The following is a 12,425-nucleotide window of genomic DNA, read 5'->3' as shown; positions in this document are numbered from 1 at the left end:
ACACCACTCGGGTTCAGATCGGGGTGGGGGGGCATTCCTCCCGATCACGCCCCTCTAGGTCTTACTGTCGTTGCCAACATGAGCGTTGAAGTCCCCCAGCAGAACGGGAGAAGTCCCCAGAAGGAGCACTCTCCAGCACAACCTCGAAGGACTCCAAAAAGGGTGGATAGTCTACACTGCCGTTTGGACCATAGGCACAAACAACAGTCAGGATCCGTCCCCCCACCCAGAGGCGGAGGGAGACTACCCTCTCGTTCACCAGGGTAAACTCCAACATACAGACACTGAGCTGGGGGGCAATAAGTATTGTCACCCCTGCCTGGCACCTCTCACCAGTGGCAACTCCAGAGTGGAAGAGAGTCCAACCCCTCTGGAGAAGACTGGTTGCGGAGCCCATGCTATGTGTCAAGGTGAGGCTGACTATATCTAGTCGGAACTTCTCAACCTCGCGCACTAGCTCAGGCTCCTTCCCCACCAGAGAGGGGACATTCCATGTCCCTAGAGCTAGATTCTGCAGCCGAGGATCGGACCACCAAGGTCCGCGCCTTTGGCTGCCGCCCAAAACAACACCCGACCCCTTTGGCCCCTCCTATGGGTGGTGAGCCCAGGGGAAGGAGGTCCCACCCCCAGGCCTGGCTCCTGGTGACCCGCGTCCAGGCTGGGGAAACTTTTAAGGGTGTCTATATGGCAATAGTGTAGTATGTCAAAAAAAGTCAAATTTTGACTGGTCCTAAAAATGGCTTAAAAAGACATATAAGTCCCATCATAGCATGCTATTTCGAAACAAAGGCCAAAAACATCAAAATACGCATAAAATAGTATGTCGAAAAATGTCAACTTTTGACTACTTTTGTCAGTTTCATCCAAACTCTCTTCTCACATTCTAAATATGCTGGTCAAAGTCCTTACTTAACCCCAAAACATCATTAAGGTAAGGCACACATACCTCATCCCTCAGGTCTCCAAGGAAATCCTCCATATACAGCTGGAAAATCAGCTGGAGCATTTGTCAGTCCAAAAGGGATCCTGATCCACTCATATAATCCCCAGGGTGTGATGAAGCAGTGCATGCGCGGCTCTCTTCACTGACAAAGCACTGATGGTATGCTTTACCGTCATAAATAATAATAGTAATAATACATTTTATTTATAAAGCGCTTTAAAATGAACTCAAACTGTACCGAAGTAAAAAAGCAACATGAACATAATTCAGTTAAACACAAATACACAGTAAATACACTAAACAATCACACATTAAAAGCCTATTTAAAAAGGTGAGTTTTTAGGAATGATTTAAATTTGGATGTGTCGATGCAGTCTTGAATATGTGTTGGGAGTAAGTTCCAGAGTGAGGGGGCAGCGATGGAGAAGGCTCTGTCCCCCAAGTTTCGGTGGATGGTTATGCACAGTGGAGAGAAGAGGTTTGCGTTGGAGGAGTGAAGGCTGTGGGAAGGAGCGTGATTGCAAAGGAGGTCAGTTTAGTATAGTATATTGAAAAACGTCAAATTTTGACATGTCAAAAAAATAGCTGAAAATGACATGTAGCTTGTAGAGACATGTCACAGTATACAATGTTGAAACAAAGTCCACAAATGTCAGAATTAAACATGTTGAAAAAATGGACGAAAACATCATAGTATAGTGTGTCAAAAAACATCACATTTTAAAGTATATTATAGCAATCTCAAATTTTTATATTCCCCAAAAATGACTGAAAACAACATAATATAGTTTCTAGAGTTGCCTCATATCATCCAATCTTTAAAAAAAGGCCAAAAAGGCCATCATTTTGACATGTCAAAAAAAAAGGCTGAAAAATGCATATTAAAGCTTTTAGAGACACGCCATAGTACACAATGTTGAAATAAAGGCCAAAAACTTCACAATATAGCATGTTGAAAAAATGGCTGAGAACGCCATAGTATGGTACATCGAACATAGCTGAAAACCACATATTATAGGTTGTTGAGACACGTTATTGAGTAAAATGTCAAAAAAGGCCAAGACCTCTTTATATAGTATGTTAAAAATGGCTGACATAGTACAATAGATAGAAAAAAAAGGCCCAAAACAGCAAAATTAAGCATGTCGAAAAAATGGCTGAGAACGTATAGTATGTCAAAAAATCTCATCTCATAAACCATAAAATTACAAATTCAAATTCAATAGAACATCAAAAGCATTTAAAGCATTGGGAGGTTTGGCTCAGTGGGTAAGTAAGGTGGCTAGAGTGTGTGGGGTTGATGGTTCAAGTCTTACCTGGGCTAGGTGACATTTAACTTTTATGGCATATATAAAATAAAATATTGGCTGATATATCTGTCTGATCTGCTGATATAAGTCATTGTGACATACTTTGCAACAAACCCTTAAAACAGTTAAAAAAAAAACAACACACAATTGGCTTCTTATCTCCTGAATTTTCCCTGCCAACAACTTAGTAGATTATCGGCCTGACTCATATATCATTTGAGGTTTTGACAGACATCACTGCAAATACTAAGCTAGAGAGAACGTGGAACACTTGCATATTGTGATGAGGTTTGGCTCAGTGTAATGCTGGTGGTTAGTGTACCTGAGATTACGGGTTCAAGTCTTATCTAGAACAAGTGAAGTTTAAAGACTGTCCAAAGCACAAAGTCAAAGGGACACTTGGCTTAGTGGGTAAGTCAGATGGTTAGTGTCTCTAAGGTTGGTGGTTCAAGTCCAATCTGTGTCAGATAACTTTTGAAGACTATTAAAGATGGGTTTAGAGAGAGGAAGGACAGTCAGGGGACAAAAAACTAAGGGAAAGACAAGAAGTAACGTTACAAGAGAGGAAAGTCAGCTAAGTTACAGGCAGTTGGGTTGAGACAGGAAGGACAGTCAAGTCACAAGAAGTTGAGTTGAGAAACAGGAAGTTGGGTTGAGAGACAGGAAGGTTAGTCAAGTTACAAGTTAAGTTAAGAAGCAGGAAGTTGAGTTGAGAAACAGGAAATTGGGTTGAGAGACAGGAAGGTTAGTCAAGTTACAACAAATTAAGTAATAGGCAGGAAGTTGAGTTGAGAAACAGGAAGTTGGGTTGAGAAACAGGAAGGTAAGTCAAGTTACAACAAATCAAGTAATAGGCAGGAAGTTGAGTTGAGAAACAGGAAGTTGAGTGAAGGTAAAAGATGGAGGTAGAGGATAAGAATATAAGAGGTGAAAATAGGAATAAGTAAGGGTTAGAAAGTAAATAGTAAAGAAATGGAATTGGAAAGTTGGGAAAGTGGGAGAATAGTAAAGTAGATATAGAGTAGATATTAGATATATAAGTAGATATTAGCCAATATTTTATTTTATTTATGCCATAAAATATCATGTGCTGTAGATCCATACAGTTTAGACACTAATTGTGGTATTGCAGAATAAATTAAGGCATGTAAAGTTGAGTGGTATATCGTTTTGGCCGAAAAATCAGGTGAAGTTGTCCCGAAACAGGTAAAACCAGTATCGGCAGTGACGTCTGTCAAAATCAATGAATATCGGCCTGACTCATATATCAGTCGAGTTTTCGACAGAAGTCACTGCCGACACTGAATTTTCCATTTTAACACCATATGGCCCTTATATCAGCAGAAGTGCTGACATATTTTAATATCCAAGTGTACCATATTTTGTTTGTCTGTTTGTTTGTGCCACAGCTGTCTCCTTGTCTTGTATATGTATAATTTTAGCCAATTGTGGCATTATCTCATAAAATGCCAACTCCACGTTTTGTTGCAAAACTATTGCACAAGTGAGGCTTGATCAGCTGACCTCCAGCTCATTAGACACGTGCCTAATCCACTGATCTACACTACCCTTATGGAGTTTCCCATAAACGTCCATTACATCCGTCAGATATTGACAACAGACATTAAAAATCACTATTCCTAAGCGAGGCCCGATCCTACAACCTACAAACGCTATCCCACTGCCTTACCCACTGAGCTACACCTACTAACATCATTACCGAAAATAACTTGCAATTGTACAAAAAAACACGCATGCGCGGTTCTGCTAATTCTCGCTTCATGTCCCGGTGGGCGCGGCAGCATTTCCACGCCACTATCCAGACTTCCTTATAACACATTTCAATTCTTTTGCACCAAAACATCCCCTTTGAGCACCACAACGTAATCTCAGATACCAACGGTCGGTATATCATTGTTTCTGGGAGATCCTATAATGTATAAGTTATGCTTGCAAACGTTTACGCTCTTAATTCAGACGATGTCGTTTATTTATTTATTTATGTTTTCTTCGTTGCCTAATCTCAGCTCGTACTCTCTTATTCTTGGTGGGGATTTAAATTGCTGGTTGGATGCTGTGCTGGATCGGTCCTCTTCTAATCCTGTCATACTGAGTAAGTCAGCTTCAGTGATTCAGTGTGATTATGGTGTCTGATCTATGGCGCTGTCTTCATCCGAGCAGGAGAGATTACTTTCTTTTCTCATGTGCACAAAACTTTTTCAAAGATTGACTACTTTCTTACTGATAATCAACTTCAACCATCAGTCCGTTCCTGTGTGTATGAAAGTATTGTGATATCAGACCATGCACGTGTTGCATTATCTGTAAACCTCCCCTGCTTTAATTCGCCCCTATCATCAGGTAATGTCTTTGTCAAATTTATAGAGGAGCAAATAGCTTTCTTTTTGCACACAAATGCCTCCCCTGAAATCTCCAGTTTGATAGTCTGGGAACGTCTTAGCTAATTATTTGAGCGGATTTAAAGCAAAACAGCACATTACAGACATAAAAACGGATGAAGGCAGCACTACCACAGATCATATTAAGATGTTGTTTGGGGTTTAGTGGAATGGGTAAATTTGTAAATTTTTTGTTTTGTCTTGTATATGTCCTGATTAGTTTTATACCTGTCATACAGTGTATGAACTTGTTAAATTTAAAATATTATTACAAATATTTCTGATATTGATATGGAGAACTCCTTGTTGTAAATAATTTCATCAGTCATACTGTATTATGTTGTCAAATTGTAAAAATACTGTGCTACAGCAAGACTTTTGTCCTAGTGTGATGGACGCTGCGCTGTACTACATTCTGAGGACTCTGCTAAGGATGGGACCATGCAGGCTGCAGTGATTTCTGTCAATCCTCCAAACATATCTGCTGCATCTGCCTACGCACAAGGCTGGATTGACAGATCCTAACAGGAGGACTCTGGCTCCACATAGGTGAGCCGTCTCTGTCTGGCCAGAGACTTGAATGTATTCAGGGACCACCCAGTCTCAATCATGTGGTCCCATCCTGCCAGACACATCAGCACTCTGCTGCAGGGACCTCGAAAACCCCTACATGTACTAGTTCAAATCTAAATACTGCAGTTGCTGTCTTTTTTTAATTCATTTTTTGATTTTGCCTGCTGTACAGACTGACGATGCAAAAATCAATGTTCAATTTTCCTCTTAATCATTCAGTATTGTAATATATTTAATATAAAATAAAACTTTCATCAACACGTCTGTCTATGATGACATCTCTAATGACCTCATTTACAGAGGAAAATACACTCTACCTGTGGGGCCATGTTAGCTGTGGCTTAGATTCTGATAACCTTCAACCAAACAAGATCACTTGAAGCACAACTCATGCCGAACTTTTGGAGCCTCAAAAAATTGGATGTATGGTCTGATTTTAAACCGTCATCCGCCATCGCTTCCGTGGACAGTTCTGCACTAAGCAGCACAGTTTCTGTTGTCACAGGTGGATGCTGTTTACCTGCCATTTATGTTCAAATATATCTTTGTTTGGCAGACAGCTCATCCGTCATTGTACACTGTAGGTTCCGCTGAAATGCATGACGTTATCTGTTCATCACAAATGCTCTTTTGACTGTAACCTCAGTGCCTGCAGTCTGTCTTGATGGGTGGCTTTATTCTCCATTGCTGCACCTTCATCAAGCGATTCCCGAATGCACCTTTTCAAATGTTCGACACCCGACCCAGTGGAGGCAGAAACAGGGACCACATGTCTGAAGTTCATGTAGTTCTTAGGTATCATATCCTCAGGCAAAATATCAGAGAACTCTGCAGGAAAAAAATGTAATCATAGTATTATATGTTACAAGGCATAGTATAATTAAAATGATTTTAATAATAGTCACAGTATGACATGTTGACAAATGTCATTTGAAAGTCAAAGTACAATATGTCGTCAAATATTTAATCAAAAAGTCAAACTACAGTATATTGTCAAAAATTTAATCAAAGACTCATAGTATACTATGTTGTCAAAAATGTCATCAGTCATACTACAGTATGTCATCAAAAATGTCCTCAAAAGGTAACAGTTTAATATGTTGTCAGATATTTTACCAAAAAGTCACAGTTTTGTAAGTGGTCCAACATTTCATCAAAAAAGTCATAGTTTAGTGTGTGGTCAAACATTTCATCACAAAATACTATAGTAACAAAAGAGCCATAGTATAGTATGTTGTCAAAAAAGTCGTAGTATGTCTTCAAAAATTCACACTATGCTATGTCGTCAAAACATTGCAACTGAAAAAACTCATAGTATGGTATGTTTTCAAAGAGCTGACCATGGCAGCACGAGTTTGACCTTTTATTGCGTCTTTGTTTGCAACCCAGTGAGGGAGATTTAAATAGCAGCTTTTTGCCTTTGTCACTGTTTAATAAGTGCTGCTGATGCATAATTTACCACCCCAGAGGCAGACGCTCATATGTTACATGTCACGCTTGTCATGACTCTTTTGATCGCAGGATGCTGCAATGCAGTGTATAATCACGCTGCTCCAGTGTGGTATAAACTTCGTTTATCGGGACTTTGTTGCTGCCCTATTGCGGGATCTCTGTGTAAAGTGGCTATAGTATAGTATGTCGTCAAAAACTTAATCAAAAAGTCATTGTATGTCATAAGATAAAAAGGTCATAGTATAGTATGTTGCAAAAAAAAGTCACACAAAAACACCATAACACAGAATGTCATGAAAGAGCACACAGTGTGCAGAAAAGTCACTCTTTCAATACAGAATTTACCATCTGGGTTTTGTAGTTGTTCCTTCAGCTCTGCTAGTTTGTATTCAGCGTCAGGCAGGTCCATCTTATTCACAACAAGTAGAGCTGGCTTTGAGAGCAGCTCCTCTTTGTACAACTCCAACTCCTTCAGGTCATGGAAAGACAGCAGAAAGAGGGAGAAAAAGAAGATGGAGATGGTAAAAAAATAACTGTGTGCATGAGGTGGATAAATCAATGATGTGTCACTTTACAGAACTTTATTATTAAAATCTTTTGCATCATCAGTCTTACTTTGGTGAGCAGCTGAACAGCTTCAAAGGCCGACCTAAACTGCGTTGTACTTGCCAGCTGGAAACCGCAAACATCGACCTGCAGCCAGAAAGAGCACAACCAAATCAAACTCCATCATCATCAGCTGGTCACTCTGATCACATTCAAACATACATGATGAGACAGTTTCCTGTCGCTACGCACCACAAACAGAAGCTGCTTAGTCCTCTCCACATGCTTTAGGAATTTGTGGCCCATGCCTTTGTTCATGTGCGCTCCCTCGATCAAGCCGGGGAGGTCAGCAACAGAAATCTACCAAAAACAAGACTCAATGAGGGAAAACCAATAAAAAAGGAAACAGATTCAATGGACACTTAAAAGACAATTTAACGTGCATTCTCATACCTGCTTGTAATCTTCAAACATAAGTTTGCCGATCTCAGGTCTTACAGTTGTGACTGTAAAATAACAAAGAGTTTAGAAATGCCACAAAGGAAATTACAGCATATTGACCTAAAGAGTCAATATGCTAGAATTATTCAACTGAGGCAGGAAACGTATTTACACGTGTGTAGTATTATGTACTCACAAGCGTAGCTGGCAATCTGAGGTGTGGCATTAGACATGGCAGTCAGGAGAGAGGACTTTCCTGCATTTGGGAACCTAAAGGTGAATCAACACCAAAAATGACCTCATCCCCAAACACCAAGACACACTGGGATTCAATATAATACTGCATTTATACTGTGCAAATATTCATAGATCCATAGTCAGAGTATTAGCTACAGCAGATGGTGGTCGGCACACTACTAGTTTAGAGGAGCAGGCAGGAGTGCCAGCACAGAAGCTATGCAATGTACTGCTGCGTACAACAAGTTATTTTGGGTCTTGAAGTTGCACAACATCACAAACAAACCATCCGATCAGCAGCAGCAGCAGCAGCAGACCAGCGAGGAAAAATGGCTGTTTCTGTCAAAGGAGTCTGGTGGCTATGGCAGCAGCAAAATGCATTTTAGGAACACCTAAAAAAAAATCTGTATCAGTTTAAGTGTGCACAAATTTTTGGGTTATTTTTAGTGCTCGCTGTCAGACAGCTCTATCCGGTGGGGGAACTGAAACAGCTATATCAGCTGGCAAAGCTGCCAGACTCCATCGACAGAAACAGTCGTTTCACCTCACAGCACACAGGGAGTCGGTCTACTGCCAACTCCATCATTAACAAAAAAATATTCAGAAAGCTTTTCTAAGAGAGCAAATCAGCGTCTTTTCTAACTCAGAAAGCTGAGGAGTTTTGGTGTCAGCCAACCCATTCCTAAACTGGCGTATAAAGGCCTGGTTCAAAGAATTTCATTATTTAACATTACAGCATGGTGTGGCAACATGCTGAGGATGCTGAGGGCAAAAACAACCTCTCCAAGACTGTCAACACTGCAGGGAAGGTGATTGACAAGTCACAGAAACAACTCAGCAATATATCTGATAGTGCTGGACAAAGGAAAGCAAAAGTTTAATTGAGGATAGCTCACATCTATTACACTCTTAGTTTGAGCTACTCTCGTCTGACCATCGATTTAGAGTCTCTACAACCAGACAGAACATTTATAAAGTCATTTATCCTCGATGCCATACAGGCAATTAACAACACAGAATTACAGCATTAGGAAACATTACTACTTTAATAAGATGTGTTTTCCTTTATTATTTATTTAACTTAGCTCTCCTACCGGAATATGTGCACTATTGCAGCATATATATTGTACATTTACATTTTAATGGTGTATTGTGTTGTGTGTTTGCTGAGCTAAACAAAAGATACATTTCTACTGAGGTGGACAATAAAGTCTGTCTAATTTAGTTTATTTGTGTTATATTGTGACTTTCAGATAGGAACTAATATGGCATCCACAGCAGTTTTTGGCTTTTTAAGATTAAAACAGGGTTTTCCTGTGCATCATCACAAAGGCATGTGGCTAAATTGTTTTGATGTGACAGCATGATACAAACGTACTTCTACAAGACGCAATGAAGAGGAGAAAAAGGCAAGCATGCAGAACACAGCCAGCGATGAACCAGCTTCACTGTTTACATGATACAAATGAAAAGGTTTTGCTACCCCTCCGCAACCGATTGAAATTTGAATCCGTTTGGGCCTTTTTCAGCTGACTGAGGTGTTTATATGGATAACTTTTAATCTATTTGGGCTTTTAAACCATTTCTAACCAGATTAGTAGGCTCCATGTAAACGTGCCTTATGTCAGGTCCGGTGTTTAGAATGGCTTGGCAAAATAGCATTTTGATGCTAAAACACAAAGAATTTGACCAGAATATTATTTTGTGATTTGGAAACATAAGCATCACTATTGTTAAGATACAGAATGATATTTTAAAAAATAAAATAAACGGAAGTATTTCTGCAAATTTGAGTCTCAGATGAGATAAACTAATATGTTGACGCGTGTTACTGCTCTCACCCAACAAGACCCAGGTCAGCGATGAGTTTCAGGTCCAGCCGTATGTGTCTGGTCTGGCCCTTTTTGGGCTCAAAAATAGAGTGGAAGGAGCCGCCTGCTCCTCCTTTTGCCACAATCACACGATCACCCTCAGTATTCAGGTCACCTTGGAGGGAGAAGAGTTAAAAATGTATGAGTTTTTACTAGGGGTCAACCAATATTGGTTTTTCAGGGCCAATATTGATACTAATTATTAGTACTTAATGAGACCAACAACCAATATTTAGAACTAATGTGCACTCACAATGAAAATTAAAATCTCTGTAATTATTTAGAATTTGGAATATAACAAACTCCAACACAAAACGTTGTTTAAATGCCCTTAAAAAATGTTTAATCAAAAGTGAAACTTTAAACATCATAAACAGCAAGTTTCCAGCAACTTCTTCAGTGAAGAGAAATATTTAAATAAAAAATTAATTTATAAAAAATGGCTTCCTGAGGTTTTACAAAGTATAAGTCCTTCCCGTGCTGACACTTTCTTTGTACTTAATTAAATTTGTCAGCGATCCTTAAAATAAAATACTGATACAGATAATCGTAATGCCAAATATCAACCCCAATAATCCTCCAGGCCAATAATCTGTCTAGATTTTACTGCAACATCAATTGGCTACACTAATCCCATTTCTCGCTCTTGGTTTTGTGCCACCTGCAAAACAAATGAAAGCTCAAACCAAAGTAAGGCGCTCTATTATAAAACTTGTATCACAGATGCTGACCATGAATTGTACAACATGGTGAAGGTATTACATTAGAAGTTTGACATACCAAGTATTTGGCCGTCATCAGTGGTGACTGTGATACCAACTGGAGCCAGGACCTCCTTATCCTTCCCCTTCTCTCCTTTCAGCGCTCTGACACTGTCGAAAATAAAATTCACACACAATAAAATACACAAAGCAGCCCGTAGCATTTTATATATAACATGTTTGACAATCCGTGACAAAAATATAAATCATCAGCTGATGTCAATAAATGAAAGCCAACAATAATAGATACCTGACACTTTAAAGGAATCTTACGGTTGTATTTTTAAGAACAAACCTGCTGTTGGCTCCTGGTCCAGCTACAAAACGCTTCTCAGGGTACTTGTCCTTAATCCTCTTTAAGGTCGTGTTCTTGGTAGCCACCACCCAAACATCTCCCCCGTTTCCTCCCTGACCCCCCAAACGGGGCAGACCCATGCCTCCGCTGCCTCCACGGACATACAGACGGAGGTTATCTACAAAGTTTCCGTACTGCAGGAGGGAGAAACGAGACATTTTCAGAGATAAGATTAAAAACTTATGTCCATCTCTTTCAGGTCAAGTGTGCAGGATTGAGTGGCATTTAGCAGTGAGGCTACAGACTGAAACCAACTGAAGTTTCTCCTGTGTGTCAAGAATTTAGGACAGTGGCTGATGAGAAAACATGTTTGGCCCTATCTAGAGCCTGTGTTTGGTTTGTCTGTTCAGGGCTACTGTAGAACAACATCGCAGACTCCACTGAAGAGGATCCGCTCTGTATGTAGATATAAACAGCTCAGTCTTAGGTAACAAAACACAATGATTCTTAGTCTAATACTCTATTTCTGCAAATATATCCCCCTAAATCCTACACACCGGACCTCTCAGAGTCACTGTTACCATTAACAGCTGAGTCAAACCTCGAGCTGCCTCTAACTAAAGGCCTCAAATGCCTCTAAATGTTTAAATTTTTAACATTTTAACAACATTTCTTGATATGTGGCAGAAGCATGAGAAAGAGATGACTAGGAGAAGAAAATGGCAGTGGTCAAATACTGTGTTATGGTAAGCATAAGTAATAGAAAATTGCATTTTACATATATATATATATAGTGTTTATATTTTAGTATTTAACTTGCAGTTATGTCATTGCTGCACCTCTTTAAAATGTTGTATTTTCCATAATTAAAATAACCCATTTTTAACTCTTAATGCCAAGAGATCCATCCTAAATATCTGCTTCATGTCAATCCACTGACATCATTTTATATCTGACAAACGACACCTTTACTGGACTAGCTGCTGCTTACGCACTAGTTAATTTTATTTTGATATTTTTGTACCACTAAAAGGGAAGGTCAGGAATGAGACAATAATGTCTGTTTCGTAGGCCAAAGACTAGTTTTCATGCTTAAAGGGGTATCTTTACTTTCAATGCATTTTACACTTTTACCATCACTTAAGCTGTTAACGCATCGTTTAACTAACGTGTAACTTAACATATTCAACACTAACACCTGTTCATATTGTTCGGTAAAGGATGGCTGCTTCATATTAAGATCCCACGTGTAAAAAAGGCAGCTGAAGCTCACACACACCAAGTTAGTCAATGTTGATGTTTTGATAGTTAGCAAAGAGAGCTACCCCGCAGCTAGCTTACAGCTAACTTTCCGGCCAATGTCACCATTACTGTTTTTACTAAACAGACAGTGTTGAGTTATTTTCATGAGGTTGCGACAAATGTCTGATACATTACATACCTTCCGAAAGCAGATTCTACTAAACTGGACCATTATCAGTGGCGTTTATCGCCACTTTTTGGGATGTTGACTGAGCTAGCGGCGAGTTGACATGTGTATGTACAAGGGACCGGAAGCGGTGGTTTCCTCGCAGCTCATTGGATCGTGAAGCAAGGA

The 12,425-nt window shown here is 39.6% G+C and overlaps 1 protein-coding gene across 1 annotated transcript; it reads right to left on the bottom strand.

Moving 5' to 3' along the window:
• Positions 1-1,125: 1,125 nt before the first annotated feature.
• On the bottom strand, positions 1,126-12,425 carry gtpbp10 (GTP-binding protein 10 (putative)). The gene is made up of 10 exons (XM_042490357.2): positions 12,270-12,425; positions 10,829-11,022; positions 10,553-10,644; positions 9,743-9,887; positions 7,861-7,934; positions 7,677-7,729; positions 7,476-7,583; positions 7,293-7,370; positions 7,023-7,146; positions 1,126-6,053 (listed from the first exon to the last, which is right to left on the bottom strand). Exons 1-10 carry the CDS (start codon positions 12,300-12,302, stop codon positions 5,842-5,844), a joined length of 1,113 nt encoding a protein of 370 aa, XP_042346291.2. The 5' UTR covers positions 12,303-12,425; the 3' UTR covers positions 1,126-5,841.

Source organism: Plectropomus leopardus, chromosome 11 (assembly GCF_026936395.1).
Source record: "Plectropomus leopardus strain MGB_pleo_1.0 chromosome 11, ASM2693639v1, whole genome shotgun sequence".
Taxonomy (NCBI): Eukaryota; Metazoa; Chordata; class Actinopteri; order Perciformes; family Serranidae; genus Plectropomus; species Plectropomus leopardus.
Note: the sequence above shows the minus strand (reverse complement) of the source record. Positions and strands in the feature narration are given on the sequence as shown.